We start from the raw sequence: 17,123 nt of genomic DNA, 5'->3' as shown, positions 1-17,123 counted from the left end.
GCAGTTCTGCCGCGCGTTATCTTATGTGATTGATTGATTGATTGACTGACGAGTGATTGAGAGACGGGCGGTGGGTGCGGGGGCCGGGGGGCCGGTGTGCCGCTGGCGTGCCAGTCGCCTCGCCACTAGCCCACTCGCCGTTGCCTCCTTTTCGCGGCGGTCGCGCAATCAGCTTGAATTGTATCCCTACCTTGATCTAATGGGTTATTCGAATTTCATATGCATAGTTATATGTAAAAGCATGAATTGCAGTAAGTTATAAGATTTACGTGTATAACATCATCATCATCATCATCAGGTCACTCCGTCCGCACTATTCCCATGTGATGATCTCTACAAATACTGTTGTCGGTACGAATTTGTTTCCTACAGTCACACACATCGTACTCTGATTAATCATTTGCTGCCCATACACTGCGGCCGCAAACGTCCTCGCAGCTCCGCCGCCACTCCGCCGCTCCGCCGCACCTCCACTCCGCCACTCCTCCACTCCGCCACACCGCCACTCCTTCACTCTGCGACCAAAAGCTATAAGCACTGTACCAAAGTTCATCAGTTGTGCTCGCTTGTTATAAATACAACGAATGTAATTCATAACCAATTCTTTCAATTTGATCTATTAAAGTCTAGCTTTGTGCGGTCTATTCGGAAGGAGTACGTAACAGAGATTGTTATTAATAAAACTATTGTACATGAGTGTGCGTCTCCCAAGGCTGTAAGCAAGTCCGGCAAACCGACCTCAGCACAACCTCAGCTCTCAGAAAGCATCGTTCGCGCTTTCTTTTTCTAACAGAAAAGGCAAACGAGCAGCTGGGACACTGAGGTGGACATCCGCAACACCAGAAGAACCGCAGATACGTTGTCGTTGTTACGCGATGTCTGCCAGCATATGTTTTCACTATTGAAGCAGACTGCTACGAGTACAGACTTACCTTATCAAATTCAAAGTGTTGAAAAAAACTGTTGCTGAGGTCTCTCGACCTCAGAATATGATGCTATTCACCTCAAATAAGGCCGGTAGCGGAACACTTCATTTTTATCTATATCTATACCTATCTTTATCTAATTCTATACATATATCTATACTGTATATACAATATTATAAAAAGGAAAGATTCGTATTTCTGTACGTATGTGATATTCGTATTCGTATTCGAAAGGGGCAAACGCAAGTTTTGAACTTTTAAACTCCACGCGGTCGAAGTCGTGATCGTGAGCAACAGCTATGTGTACATAAAGGTACACAATTTACAACAATGTTAATAACCATAACAGAATTTGCGTTGCGGTTTAATTAAGCTGTGTACTTAACATCGTATTTTTAACTGTCTTTGGTCATATATCATATCATATTTACCTATTCATTATTTGTAATGCTTGAATTTCCACTTCTGTCAGCAATAACAACATATTTTGTCGAAGGATTAACATTCGAAGTGTGAAATTTACACTCAAGCTATGAAGTTAGTAATACGATAATGATAATGACCTCGCATTCGTTCGTCCACTGCGTGCGCCGCCGCTGCCGCCGGCCGAGTCCACCGCGTGCGCAAAACACAAACATTACTAGTATAAAAGAAATATACAAATTAGTTCAAATACTAAGGTACTTACAATCCCTAGACACACGTGTAGATAACTCTAAAACGACTTGTCAGTTTTTCATCAACGCATTCTCTTGAATTGAGTAATCTAAAAAAATATTTTATTTATTTTCCTCTTTGATAATTGCACTCACCTCACCCCCCCCCCCCTAGTAATAGATAATCGGATTGCAAAGCCCACGCTGCAGCCCGAGACCCGCGCGTTTTGTACCCCGCACAGACTCCGACTCGCGAAAATATAAAATTTCTTCTCTTCTTCGATACATTCATTGCTTATTGTATGGTTTACGATGACTTGTTATAATTTGGACGGTATATTATACTTTAGACTGACTGAAACGGTGCGGACGGAGGAGGTCGAGTGCCTTCACACAACAACACCATAAGGCAAGGAAAAGTCTAACAAGATAGTGATAGCTGCGCCTGTAAATTATCCATTAGATCCGCGAGTTAACTATATCTGCGATTCCTAGTTAGTGAGTGAGATAAGCTGCTGCAGTGTGATGTCAAATCGCTATAATATATTACTTCTATTTGAAACAGGATGTTCAGCATCTGAATGAATAAAACCTTTCTGTTTGACAAATTTTAGTAGTTATTTGTGTGGTCAATAAATGTTATTACTTCAGTGTGTTAACGCCTAGGTGAGGGCGACGACGGCGCGGCGTCGAGGTCGGCGCGGGCGCATAATGTTTATGGCTACGGCCGAGATTCGAACGAAAAACGAATACGGAAAAATAATACGAGAATTACGTAAAGCAACACATTTCCTTATTCTACATTTTAAGTGGATAAATATACAACAATTTAATTCATATGCTTAAATTAGTTAATCTTAAGTGTTTGAAGGGAGGGAGACGAGGCGTCGAGTGTAGCGTAGCGTCACTATTTAGCTGGTCTCCTGATAGTGCGATGTCCATATTTAGTACGTGGGACACCTCGTATGTTTTGTTATTGGCCGAAAGCAAGGGCAGAACCTAAGGGAAAAGGATTTGCGGCGCACTGCATACGCCACCTGGACTTAGAGTGATAAGTCAAGACACACTGCTTAACTTGTGTTGTTCCAAGAAAAACTTACATATATCTATATCTATACTAATATTATAAGAGGAGAATGAACTGGACCGATTTTAAATATTCTTTAACCATTATAAAGCAAATTTATCTATGAGTAACATAGGCTATAATTTATTAACAGTAATATTGAAGAACCAGCAATAAACATCGTATATCTGGACCCCGATGTTAAAAAAGCATAATATTTTTTTCTCGGCTTACGTTGCCTAAACCATTAGAGCTATATAAAAATAACGTGTATAGGAATTGTAGATTTTAATAAGTTCTACAAAAAAGTCCGTAATAACATATATCAATCTTTAATGATTTCTTACAATTAATTAATAAAGGCATGCTATTTGCGTCGTTTTATTGGTTTCAATATTAATCCTTATACAAATAAATGCGTTTTGTTGTCAGGAGAATTTATTGTAGAATAAAATAGTCCTTCATATTATTCAAATTAGACTAATAGTTTAGAAGATATCGCGAACACAAACAATAAGCGTAACCGAAATATCAGCCCAAAAGCTACCGAACATAGATATTTGGAATCTGGCATCAGTAGATTTCTGTTATTACGTACATAGATTACTATTAAGTTAATACTTTAGGCGACAAGTTAAAAAACGGGCAAACGTAAGTTTTGATCTTTAAAACTCTACACGGGCTGAGTGGAGCTAGTCTTTTATAAAGAAACTTAACATTTTATCAGTTGTATAGAATAAAATCACTTTATCAAAAACGCGCATAAAATGACGTAGCTATATTTATCCTGTAATATTTATTTGATTCGATGAGTAACAGTAAAAGGTAAACAGAGAAATATAAGAAATAGGTACCTAATAGTTCATAGTTCTAAGAATTGAAGCGATTGACCATGAACTAAGAGAGCGGCGACTCGAAGCGATGGCTTGTGACTTGTGACGCATGCCCGAATCCCCCCCCTCCCCGGCTCAGTGCTTTGCTTACTGCTCAGTGCTAGCTCTTCTCTCGCTCTTGGTTCTTCTGCTGATTCTCGTGCCAAATTCACCCTTATTTGTTATAACTCCAAAATTTGTGTTATATCTGAGCCAAATTTTAATAAGACACGTTGAACAAAAAACACAGCTAATGTATCCCGTAGGAACAATGATAATTTCCGATGAAAAGTAACCTATGTGTTTTCCAGACTATCCTGTATATGTATCTGTCTAATATTATCGGAAGCCGTTCGGCAATTTAGGCTACAAACTGTAACAAACATCCATCTATTTAAACTTTCGCATTTATATTATTAGTAAGACTAGCTGTTCCCGTGCGGCTTCATGCGCATGAAATTATGAAAATTTTATTTTATTGTTCACATTTGTCAAATTATCAATAGCAAATGTCAAAATAACATGACATGACAAACCTTAGCAATCTTGCTTACTTGATGTTGGCAGCAATTTACGGTCTCTTTCTCACATTAGAGTTTTTTCCAAAATATTTATCCCCTAAGTTTAATGTCGTGAAAATATATAGGCTAAAGCGTGACGTAAGTGTAGGACTTTTTATTAAAAAATAATTATTCAAAAATATGCTGTAATTGCTGACATCTTAGGTAACAAAGAAATGTGTGTTTACGCTTTATTATAATAGTATAGTAGATATAGATTACTGTACAAAAATTTTGTTTGCACAATCAAGCTCGGACTTCTAAAAAATGCTTATAATGAAAATAGCCTAATAAATTGTTCAAATCGTGAGTTAGGTAGAAAAGTAGAAGTTTTTGCAATGACTTTTTGTCAATGTTACTTTAAGGGGGTTTTATTGTGATCAAATCCGTCGCAGATATCTAAGAATAAGCTAGATAGAGATTCTAAAATAAGGGTGGTATTTGGGATAATATAGTTACAATAACTGCAAATTGAAGTATTATATGTCCGGGCAGGCGCACGTCAACGCGCTGTTTATCCTCGTCGCGGGACTTCCCACACACGGGGATCCCTGACATTCGCAACAAAGATTTAAGCTAAAATCGCCGCACGAGAAACTTAGAATAAATGTTGAATACTGGACACCTCGCCGCGCCCGCTGAAGCCCATTGCTGTGTTGGTGTCGCTGAACCACTTTAAGGCAAGTATCCGTGTAGTTCACAGGCGACAGGTAGGCGGGCGGCGAGCCGCGCACTTCACCTTATCGCTTCAATTTGCTGCGCCCGCCACGGTGGCGGCCGCCGTGCCGCCAGCGTTTAACTGCCGTCACATCTAATGTTGATAATATAACCATAGCTGCTGGAAAGTCACGATTCTAAAAATTGTTTCCTGTTTCGGAATATAAGGCCACGGAATTTAAGTATTCTCTCCCACAATTTCGTCCGTGAGCAATTAAAAATAACGTATTAAAATTCGTTCAGATTATCTTTTGCATCTGAACATAATTTTACCAAGATTTATTAAACAATTTTGAAGATAATATTGCATTCGTAATATTAGTATGAACTATGATTAGTATGACGTGATTGATGAGAGAATGAACTTATGTACACATAGAGATATGTGTACCTATATGTAAGTACTATATCTAATATAAAATATCTGTATATAGTACAGTGTAGTATTTTTTCGTACAAATTCTATATTGCAGCATAAAACCACACAATGAATAGTAAATATTTAAGCCAACGACTGCAAATCGTCAGATGTATAGCGGATGATAACATAGATAAGATTATGGTAAGTACTTGCACTACACAAGAGCTATTTGTTACAAACAAATACTGTAATATTTGAGGGAAGAACACGTTATAATTATCTCAAAGAATTGAAATGCATAAGCGTTACATGAAATAAAACACGCTTATCTAAAAACATTACGAAAACACTTGAAGTGATGATTTGGTTTATCGCATTGTTTTGATGTGTGTATATAAAGTTATTTTACATGTTACAGTGGCGCGTATTCACTTGATGCGAGAGTGGCGCCGCAAACGCACGACAAACGCACGACACGACAAGAAATTGATGCGAGCACGCTGCCGCCGCCGCCGCCGCCGCTCCGCCCTGGGCCCCTGCGCCGCCGTTCCCCCCTGGGCCCCGCGCCTTCGCTCCGCCCTGGGCCCCGCTCCACCGCGCCGCACCGCGCCGCACCGCGCCGCACCGCGCCGCACCGCGCCCCGGCTGGCGCGGGGGACCGGCAATGACATTGCTCAGTGCTCATTGTTTGCGCTGGTGACTAGTGATTGCATCTCTAATGCCCTCCGTAGCATACCATTGTTTTAATGCAATACCTACGTAGTACAGTTTGTACATTATGTAAACTAGTTTTCGCCCGCGACTCTGGCCGCGTGGAATTTAAAAAAAAAACGAAATTAAGCATCTTATGTGTACTTCCACACTCTTCTCTACATCTATGCCAAATTTTGAAGATATCCCTTTAGCAGTTAAGGCTACAAACTCTACCATCCATCCATCCATCCAAACTTTCGCATTTATAATATTAGTAAGAAGTAAGGTTACAATTTTCTAAGCCTGGTAGCTTATGATCTGATTTTTCGTTTATCCTTATTTTTTATGTTCGCGATATCTTCTAAACTATTAGTCCAATTTAAATGATTTAAAGGACAATTTTATTCTGCATTAAATTATCCAGATAACAAATGCATTTATTTGGATAAGGATTAATATTGAAAACAATAAAAAAGCGCCGCAAATAGCATGCGTTTTATATTCATTTTGTAAACAAAAAAGTGGTTATTGTAAGAAAACCGTTAAAGTTAGATATATCGAGGTCTTTTCTGTAGAACTTTTTGAGATCTACAATTCTTTTATACATCATTTTTATATACCTCTAACGGTTTAGGCAACGTAAGCCGAGAAAAGTTAAAACATTGTGATTTTTTAACGCGGTGGTCCAGAAATATGTTGTTTATTAAAATCGGCTAAGTAGTTTTTGAGTTATTTAAATACATACAAAAATACAAATGTTTCCTCTTTATAATATTGGTGTAGGTAACTTTAAAGTGTCTTCTCGCAATGTCAAAAAAGCAAACAATAAAAAAAAACAACATAAGTAGTGTTGCACATTGTGTAAGTAATAGTGAGTACGGTTCGTACTTTAGTATTTAGTATTTTTTGAGTCCATATTTAAAATATATTCTAATCATTTTGCTGCGTTGCGCGTTGCGCGTGCGCTGCACATCTTGTCAACTTGCATAAACAAACTGGTTCTCTGTTTGCGGGGGTGGGGCGGGGGAGGGGCGGGGGCACCACGTGCCGCAACGGGAAAATAAAAGTGGTCGAGTGGGTCGCCGGTCGCCAGTCACATGACTACTCCCCTCCGCCTCAGGCGTCGCCGCCGCCGCGCGCTCTCGCAAGCCGCGTGCGCAGCACACCGCCACCCGCCGCCCCCGTGCCCCCGCGGCCCCGCGACCCCGCGCCCCCGCCCTGTATTGGCGATGTTGACGAGTATTGGAAGCGATTGATTTTAATTGTATGAGATCTTACAAACATTTTGGTATGTGCCTCTGTTATATTGATACACTTTAGCATGGTGTGCACATGTACCAACGTAACGTCAATTAGGGGTCACCATATCGCGTGAGTCTCGAAAGGGGGAAAATAAAAAAATCACGAAAATTGAATGGGGAGGGGGCTAAAATAAGATAAAACGTTTAATTACTTCCTGTCTGATGATATTGAATACATTAACGAATTGTGAAAATTGTAGGTATAGCTTGATAACGGACTGATCTGTCAAATAATGGTTTCAATGATAGCAGAATGTGCAGAATGTGCAGTCGGAGCAGCTGGCGGTGTTCCTCCGTAAAACTACAATCGTTGGATGAATTTGGAACAGGAAGTACAACAAAAATCAATACAACGCAGCTTAAAAATATATCTGTGTGAAAAAGTTGGTTAGTGATACACGGCTAGTTTCTTTTCTTTCAATCATACTTATGTTATAAATGCGAATGTTTAGATGGATCGATGTTTGTTAGAGTTTGTAGCCTAAACGGTTGAACGAATTTCGATGAAATTTGATATGGATGGTAGAGGATAGTCTGGAAGAACCCATAGGCTTCATTCAACATAGAACACTTTTGTTTTTATTAATTCCACGCGGACGAAATCTAGTAAATAAATAAGTTCAGTTCCTTTTTATTATTATCCCTTCTTTGTACCACTCATTGACATGTAATTAGTAATCTGTAGGGAGAGGCGGAATTTGTCTCGTTGCAATGAAGAAGGCATTTTTCCTGAAGTGGAACACCGCGGATTTCCGCGACTCGACCTAGCTGTTAGGTGGTTAGGTGGCAGGTGGGCACCTACATCTTATGTCACTGTCATCATTTCAATGTGTTGTCCGCAAAATACTCATAACCACATACGCTTAGATGGCTTAAAGTTAGACTTATCAGATAACAAATATCCTTCAGAGATGCATACATTATATTGTAATTTTATTAAGATAAGATACATAATAACTTTGTGTTAGTGCGCGTGCGGGAGGGGGGGGGGGATTGTGCGGTTGCGATTGCGATGACTTCATTCGTGATGCTTGCGATCGCTTATGCAAATGAGACGAGTCTTTTTATGATTAAATAACGGTTATTTAGTTAACGTTAGTGCTATAAGATTATCTCGTGCCTGCGTTATTATAGGCAACCGATGGTTCCGGGCGAAGTGGGGGTGGGGTGGGCAACCTGCCGAATTCGAGGTTCCTGGTCAATGGGGATGACTCAAGTAAAGAAGTGAACGAAGCAAATGCGGATCTAGGAACCGGTAAACATCGATAAAATAGGTTCCATTACTAATCTAATAACTAATACGATAGAATGTGTACTTAGACCTTTCAAGCCTTGCATCACTAGTCGACGATCCCTTGACACCAGTCAATGTTTACTTTGTGAAATAAAGCAAGCCCCCAATAGACACTAGATCCACCTCTAAGTTGCCTAAACGAATTATTTATGTATGTAAAGGAGGTATACAGTATTGGGATGGGATGGGAAGTGCACGATTATCTAAATCTAAACGTTATAGAGAAGAAAGATTTGGCCACAGAGCTCAGATAAAATGTCGGGTTCTGTATGTATGCATTCAGCACTTACGTACCTGGTCTTAACGAGATTCATAAAAAGGTTAGAGAAAAGATTTGTGCATGACAATAGATCCTTTATAGGCCGACGTTAAAATTGATTTACTGATCAATACAGTCAAACAAGAAGTGTTTAGTGATTTTTTTTTATAACTTTTAGTTAAGTATCTGTTCATTACATTGCGCTCCATCTCAGGACAATTGCAAAGAAAAATTACAATAAGTATTAAAGATGGCACGAATAACAAGCTGTTTTCAGAACCATAAAAAGGCATTCAATTTAGTAATTATGCAATTGATTTGCCGCACAGCTGTCGAGGTGAAGGCCGCCGCTTCCAATGCGGCCGCCTGCTGCGCCTGCCGCGCCTGCCGCGCCTGCCGCGCCTGCCGCGCCTGCCGCGCCTGCCGCGCCTGCCGCGCCTGCCGCGCCTGGAGCCCACTCCACTACCGCCTACCGACTACTACGCTTTTGTACCGCACTTCGGTTCGGCCCGCCCGATGCAGCGCCCGCTGTCGCGACCATCTGCTGACCAACAAGATGCCTGTCATAACTTACACTTACTGTGCCAAATATACGAACCTCCGCTCTGGATACCAAATTATATAGCAATCTAACGAATTATGGCTTATTCAATTCTTTATCGCAAAGAGATTAAATATCAACCAAAATTAAAGATTAACTCGCACAGTGCCAGAGTGGTTTACTATAGCGCAGTCTCCCCTTACTTGGTTACGCTCCTAGCCTCTTCGTGGGGTTGGGGACATAATGTGTTCTCCTGACTACAGTTACATGAATGCTAGGAGCTAGGTAGGACGTTAAGTTGCCAGATTAAACTTATTTTGCCTTATTTCATTTTGATGCTTGGCTATATTAATCATTAATTTGTATGTAAATCATTCTTTTGTGTTATGATCATAATAGACCGTTGTTCTCTACTGCCTAAATACTTGTATCAGAATTGAGAGGGGCCTCAAGTACGAATTTGTTGTTTGAATGCTTTACTATGGAAATGGACAGCCGCAGGTAGTGCTGAGCCGGGTTGACGCGTCTTCGTCGTACCGCCACTAGTAACGGCGCAACGCGCGTCGCGCCGTAACACCAACTGCCTTCGGTTAAAAATATTAAGCGCGCGAGCAAAAAATTGACAAATCAAAATAAATCCAAGACCGTTTTACACTCCATTGTTATTTTTTTTCGCTCCGGTAAAACCGGTCGGTGATTCATTTGGCGTCGTGTTGTGTTCAAAAGAGAATGTTTGGAAAAAATAGCAGACATACAACTGCGTTTCCGCAGCGTTGTGGGTACGCGAGAACAATGTGCGCGCGACGCAGGTACGCGCCGCCGCCGCCGCCAGCTGTCGCCGCAGAGCCGCCTCTTTAATAACTTCTGTTTCGTAATGCCCAGTTTATATTTTTCTAGTCCAGAGATTCAATCCTACTATGGTATACAAATACAACTGAATAAAATCATTTTATAAACACTAAATGTTCTGGATTTATTTGACATTGTAGTTCAGTAACTTCATTGGCTGTTTGTATTTTTAAGTTGATACAAAAACACCAGTCCAATTGGAACCATGAAAAAAGCGTAGATATACCTACTAAGCTTTGTCAACGAAGATCTATACCTACATATAGGAATTAAATTTACAAAAGCAAAACTCACTATAAAAAAATATTTGTTGAGGTTCTCTCCCTTGCTTCATACTACTCATACTGATCCCTTGTGGTGATGATGTTTGCTTTCTTTGCATTTCTAATATTTCACCATTATTAACAAAGTTCTCACAAAAACGCCTATTAAAATTTTATGTTTATTGAAAAGGCAATACACATGTCATGATTGTGACAAGAAAACAATTTCTGTGACGTCTTTTCATTACTCATATCGTGTATTAATTATAATTCGATACATCAATTATTAAGTATCAGTTTACTACTTTTATTAAAACGTAATAATATGTATGATGTCGGTAAGCTATCGTACTGCTCCGGGCGCGTCGAGCATCCCGCTGCCCATGACGTCACAAGCGATGGGCGCAGTGGGGGCGCGGGCCGCGGGGCGGGCGGCGCGCAGCCTCCGCGGCGCGGCGGCCCCGCAACCCTCCCGGGCAGTGGGCGGCGGCGGCGGCAGCGGCAGCCGCAGCCGGCAGTACCGCACGGGCTGCGTCGGTGTACGCGCGCGTTTTGTTCGCACGCCTTTCCGCACATCGCGCTTCAGCGCAATAACGAACGCCGTCAAGATCGCTCAACCGCCGAACACCCTCAGACAGCAGCCCGGCATGCGCTCCTGACGTCCCGCCCCGCCGGCACAGCAGCGCAAGTGAGTGTCCGTTGCCCGGACAGCTTCACCTAACTGCCCCCCGTAGCCAGGTGCGCTTCGGCGAACTGCGATCTTCCTCATCGTCCTAGGGACTCGTCTGTGCTTGCCCAAAAGGTACATTGACGAATTATAAATTGTCAGAATGACAGGGAACGAGTACGAGGTGTCGTGCGTGATGCTTCCGATTGTAAGTGTTGCTTCGATTGATGCGCCGGTGAAAGAAAAAGTCTGCGTGAATGAGGACCGTCACATGACGTGCGAATATTTCCACCTACGACGCTTTGTCTCCAAAGAGTGATACGAGTGCCAATTTCACGGGAAAACTGTGCAAAATTATTAATTTATGCAAGTCGATTAATTTATTACAATTGTCGTTTTAGGAATATTCTGAAAGTTCAGTCAGGTTTATGAAGCTCAAAACCCATGCAGTGTGTTTATGGTACTTTGAATTATCGTAGGATTGATAGTTACCGACTGTCATACTCAAATATCACTGTCTGGCGAGGAGTGGTACGGTCGGATGTTTAACATAAAAACATTTGCTTGTTAGGGTAGGCCTCTATTGCGGAAAAACCTGCACAATAACATCATATTTATTATCGCTGTTTCTTATAATAGAATAAGGACAATATTTGTTTTTTGTACAAGTGTTCCGGCATTGGGACTGACCATTATTGATGCCTAATTTTCGTAAATAAAGATGCAATTAACACGAGCACGGCTAAACTCATTACGTAATGTTATTTTCAAAGATTTATTCCCCCGTGTGGATTTAGTGAGAAATAGACTGTGGACCTACTATACCTTAAATGTTTACCGTAAACCGACAAGATGCTCGACAACGCGGCGGCGTCGCACTTCGAAGAGCCTTTCGTAAATAAGGCAAATTAAATCTTAGTCGCAAAGCAACAAAAGCACTACAATGATACAGAGAAGTGGTCAGTGGTAAAAATTCATTGAGGATGGTATATGGGCACGCGTCGTCGGCATATTGTTCTTTCATCGCTGTCACCAGTAGGTAGAATCGTCGATAACAAAGTTCCCTTGATTTTAAGATTCCAGAGTGAATCTGTACAGTTGCCTTTTTATAAGTTCGTAATGGATATGCCTCTAGAGCCGCGGTGTCAATATTGCATGTTGCCATGATGATCGGTGCACTTCAAAAGAAGTGGCTGTGCTGTAGTGATCATATTGACGGCACGCGCTGACGATTTAATATGTGTTCATTGCCAGATTTAGCTCTATTATAGCGCCCTGGACAAGATGTCTACAAAACCCTCCTTTTGGCTATGACTAACCTGTGACGCCCATTTCTGTTAGACGCCGTAGGCCTAGGCGTTCGTCCAACCGCGCCCTTAACTAGCGTCGGCTGATTATGTTGTGAGCACGGACCACGTGCTACGAGTTACTTGCGATGCAAGAATTCTATGTAGTTGCGAAGGTTTAAGGTGTCCTTCTGTAGCTACAAAGGGTCGTAAGCATATTGTCGACACCTGATGGATTCGATGACAACGAGGGGCAATCGGGTCGGTGAAAGTCAATAGATGAACCACTTGTGAATAACGCTTCGTATACGCGTTGAATACTTTCAACTTACAAGTTAACAATATCACTTTTGTAGCACTAGCCTAAAAAAATCTAACCTATGTTACTCACAGATAAATTTTATGTTACTCACAGTTTATTTTAAAATCGGCTCAGTAGATTTTAAGAGAATCAAACAAACGAAAAGACAGACCTTTCTTCTTTACCATAGGTATAAATTAGGTCGCTTCATTTCAAATTATGCGCTTCATTGATGTAATTTGTATGACTAATTATATAATAATGATAATATAAATAATTTAATTTGTATGAAATAAAATGTTCTTATGTGGTAAAAAGATAAAATGTTTTGCATCAATGACCGGACAAAAACCCCCTTTTGCTAGTAAGGTGCTGCCCATCGTGCGCGTGTGTGCGTGCGATACGTACTTACCGTCGCAAGTCGCAAATCGCAAATGTTGTGTTGTATCGAGTGCGGATCGGATTGTGTTTCCATCACCACTTCACTTGACTAACCCATTCGCATTTGTATATATAGATAGATTTGTACGTATGTACATAAGTAATTTATTACACGTTTTGAACACTGCATTTTGTCCATTATAAAGGGCCCAGAAATATCATAAACCGACAGATAATTTTAATCTGAACGGATCATTTCATTCTTTATCATACATGCTGTGAACAGAGTTATAAATAATATATACATGTTTTCGAACTTCTCGTTTTACCTTAGAGAAAATTTTCCTCTGGTATACTATGTATACGTTACGTTGCTTAGTATTCTGTACGTTTTGCTATTCTGAATAAAACATAAGAAAGATGTACCGCACGTGTCGGCCGATGTCGATGTAGGACTAAAATTGATGATCGTAAGATCAGCTCACGGTTCGTACGGGTGAAGTAGATCGGTGAACTGGCTCACAGATCATCACAATTTGTACCCGCATAGAGGCGAGATTTGAGCCGCGAACTGTGAGGTCACAGTCTAGCACAGTCTTCGGCTCCCATAGTAATAGATACGCATCAAGACGCTCTAAGATGTAATTATATTAGAGTGGAGTAAATACGTATTTACAGTTGGTCAGTAGCGCTCAATAACTGGACTGGCAATCAATTATTATCAGTGAGCATGTCAGTCCAATGACTTGCTCAGCGTTCTACCTTTTAAAGCAATCTAGCTATTCCGCAGCAACTGTTGTAGTGTGTATAGTCTGTGCTGTGCCAGTCCTGGCCAGATGCAACAACTGAAACTGAACAGGAACAATACGTTGCTTGTTTATATTAATTACTTATTATCAGTGGACTGCGAATAGGGAATCGACCGCCATTATTATAGTTTGTAGATTTTAATGTGTTAATATTTTTATTATTAGTCATTTATAATTGCGATTTTTTTTTAGTAATAATGTTAACTATAAGACCATGATGACTGAGCTGGAATGAAAATAAGCGCTCCGTTGCCGGTGTGCATATGCACCTGAAAAAACCTGAACATTGATAGAATGGTAACTAAAAACAGGGATTTGAGGTTATAAAATTAGGGTTTGTTAAAAAATACTTTCAACCGCTCTCTGAAACTTATCATCATGAGGATTAACAACGCCAATACAGTCCCTGCCGGACCTGCGCTATTGAACGACTGTACTGGCTACGTGTGAACCGCGCATAAAGAATTCGGTTGTGCATTCCGCTCAGTCAGTCTGAACATACCTTTATGTAGCGAGCATTTTGTATTTGTCGCGACATTTGCACCTTCTAATATTTAAACTTAGTTTTTAAATACTTTAAGCCCGCATCGACTCAGTACAAACTGTCATGGTCTCGAATGTAATTAATTTTCATAACCTCGTGTCGACTCCTGACTGCTGACTGCTGACTGCCGACAGCTAACTAATAAATGCCGTTTGGAATATAAACTTCATTCAGTGAAACATTTTGCATACTAGCCGATGTCTTTTGTCATCTTCCTGATATAAGTATTTATTACTTAAAGAAATGTCGATTTCAATGACACATCTTTTTGCAGGATGATCCCGCGCCGCAAACACAACGCTTCCTCGGCCTCCCTGCCGCCGCCCGACGACAAGCACGCCAGCAACGACTACATACGTGAGTGATACAGCCGATGTAAGCGGTGGGGTTGGCTAGAGAGTGATACTTGCTCTGATAATTACTCTGATTAGCCATTATATCCGAAATTCTCGCAGTCGCCGCTTATAGATGTTGTCCGCTTGTAGCACTGCTGTTGCCATGAAACAAAATGTACGTTTTTGTTTTGTAATCTCTGCATATCTGTCTTTCACTTTTTTAACAACGCGGTGCGAAGTAGTCGACGTATTTAGGGATAGGGGAAGGTAATCATATCGAGAGCGCTGACGTGTGCCCTGAGCTTGACCACGCACCCCGTGCAACTCGCGGCGCCACGCCCCCACCGCCCCACACCCCCTCATCCCTTCTCCCCCTCGCCCTACCACACCGAGTGCACACCGCACTACACCTACGCCGTTCATCACTGGCACTCGCTACCTGCATTAACCACACGGTCTAAACACGCTATTGTGTTTTGCGTTGCGTTGCATGTTATCCGCGTGTCGAACTCGAATTGTATTTATAAACTAAATTTAGTTGGAGATTGTATTGTTTACAACTTATTCTGACACACGACCTTAAACAAGTATTCTGACGGGTCGGTGTGTGGCCCTGGCCGTGACCGTCGTTTATTGCGACGACGCGAAGCGATCAGCTCAATGTTTGACTCTGCAGTGTCGGAGGGCGCGCCGGGCGAGGGCTGGTGCGCGGCGCTGCGGCGTCGCCTCAACCGCAAGACGCTGCACAAGCGCGTGCCCATCACCGCGTGGCTGCCACGGTGAGTATATTGCCGTCGTGACCGTTTGCTCACTTTATACATTTAAGCAGTTATCAGATGTATTGCGACTCTCACATAATCTTCACATAATATGTACCATATATTTATACGTCTAGACTAGATTAAGTATGCGGAGCATAAAAGTGAGTCCTGTTTAAGTCCTTCGGTAGCTTTTTTGTGGTGTCATTTACCTTACTATATCTATACTTATCTATCTGTATTCTATTTCTATTTCTATATATATACTTCTGTACTAATATATTGAAAGCGTAAACACTGTACTTCCTGGCGTAAGATGTCAGCAATCAGAGCATATTTTTGAATAATACAATATTTAATAAAAATTCCCTACATTTACGACACGCTTTAATCTGTATATTTTGCACGCTATTAAACTTAAGGGGTAAATAATTTGGAAAAAACCCTTATGCGGGAAAGGAACCATAAACTACAAGCTGCCAACATTAAGGAAACAAGGTTATTTTATGGTAACGGATGATTTGTCATTTACATTTGAGAATTTGACAAATGTAAACAATAAAATAAAGTTTGATAATTTCACGCGGATTAAGCCGCACGGGAACAGTTGGTATGTATATATACATAAAAGTAAATCGAATTACAACGTTTTTTTTGCTCTTTTATTTATTGTTTATTTCTTAGGTTCACCTAAAGTTAAATAAATGAAGTAGTTGATAATCGTCTTACGGCTTAATATCAAAGTTATATCTTATATCTATAGTTTGTCTAAATAAAATAGATTAGCTTGATATATGGACCTGGCACTAGCCCTCACGGCGTATGGGGAGCGTCCTCGGGACCACAGCTCAGCTACGTTAACCGGCTAAGCCCGATGGGCTCGCTGACCAAAGTAGGATGTGGTCATCCAGCAATATGGGGGTTGTGCGGCGGGCTGACAACCTGTCCACGGAAAAAAGTCTTTGTTACGAAACCGACACGAGAATAAGTATGTTGTAAGTAAGTTTGATAAATGACGCATATGAAGTATCGAATTAAATTTCAATAAAGGCAAATGCCGTACTTAATAGACAGGTATCGTAGAGACGAAACATGCATAGGAAATAATTATGAACTATCGATATTCGGTTTAAATATAATTTATCGAACTTGACTAAAATAATTATTTTCTTATTAACTAATTTAGAGGACAATTTTAGTATTGATTATAGTGTAGAGAATTTAGCGATGACAATAATAATAGCGAAATACAATTCGATTACGTACGGTTGTAGAAGTAATAAATATTTATTTACTCTCATTATTTGAAATGGTTCTGCAGGTCATATTTAATTTGAGAAAACATTGTTTTTTTAATTCATAAGTTGTAACTATGAATCTATCGATTCCAACTTCTATAAGAGTAAGAATCGAAAATCAAAAAGATTCATGACTGCTTTTACACAACCCATCCCTACTAAATTGTCAAAGTAATCTTCCTTATTTAGACAAACTATAGAGTCAGCCTAATGTGCCGTCGCTAGTCGCTATACATGCAGCAAACGCATAACGTGTGCCATGTCCCTGCAGGTATAATGCGGAGAAAGCCCTCGGAGACCTGATCGCCGGCATCACGGTGGGACTTACCGTGATCCCGCAATCGCTAGCATACTCCAACATCGCGGGCCTGCCGCCGCAACACGGC

At 40.8% G+C, this 17,123-nt stretch overlaps 2 protein-coding genes across 2 annotated transcripts; both read left to right on the top strand.

Moving 5' to 3' along the window:
* Window positions 1–7,064: 7,064 nt before the first annotated feature.
* On the top strand, window positions 7,065–9,342 carry LOC106100849. The gene is made up of 4 exons (XM_013279909.1): window positions 7,065–7,139; window positions 7,405–7,484; window positions 8,287–8,407; window positions 9,035–9,342. The coding sequence occupies exons 2-4, from the start codon at window positions 7,467–7,469 to the stop codon at window positions 9,328–9,330; spliced, it is 435 nt and encodes a 144-aa protein (XP_013135363.1). The 5' UTR covers window positions 7,065–7,139; window positions 7,405–7,466; the 3' UTR covers window positions 9,331–9,342.
* Window positions 9,343–10,858: 1,516 nt separating this feature from the next.
* Window positions 10,859–17,121, top strand: LOC106100842 (sodium-independent sulfate anion transporter-like; the record flags this gene model as incomplete). The annotated part of the gene is made up of 4 exons (XM_013279901.1): window positions 10,859–11,160; window positions 14,621–14,703; window positions 15,358–15,460; window positions 17,009–17,121. Coding segments are annotated over exons 2-4 (298 nt in total), but the record flags the coding sequence as incomplete, so codon positions are not given.
* Between the last annotated feature and the right edge of the window lie 2 nt (window positions 17,122–17,123).

This window comes from Papilio polytes, unplaced genomic scaffold (genome assembly GCF_000836215.1).
Source record: "Papilio polytes unplaced genomic scaffold, Ppol_1.0 DF824046.1, whole genome shotgun sequence".
NCBI classification, from domain to species: Eukaryota; Metazoa; Arthropoda; class Insecta; order Lepidoptera; family Papilionidae; genus Papilio; species Papilio polytes.
This window is presented reverse-complemented; position numbering and strand designations above follow the sequence as displayed.

Bases quoted from the DNA above. Each gene is read 5' to 3' on its own strand.
- LOC106100849 (XM_013279909.1), top strand. The intron at 8,408-9,034 runs GTAAACATCGAT...TTTGCCGCACAG, and splicing joins AAATGCGGATCTAGGAACCG to CTGTCGAGGTGAAGGCCGCC.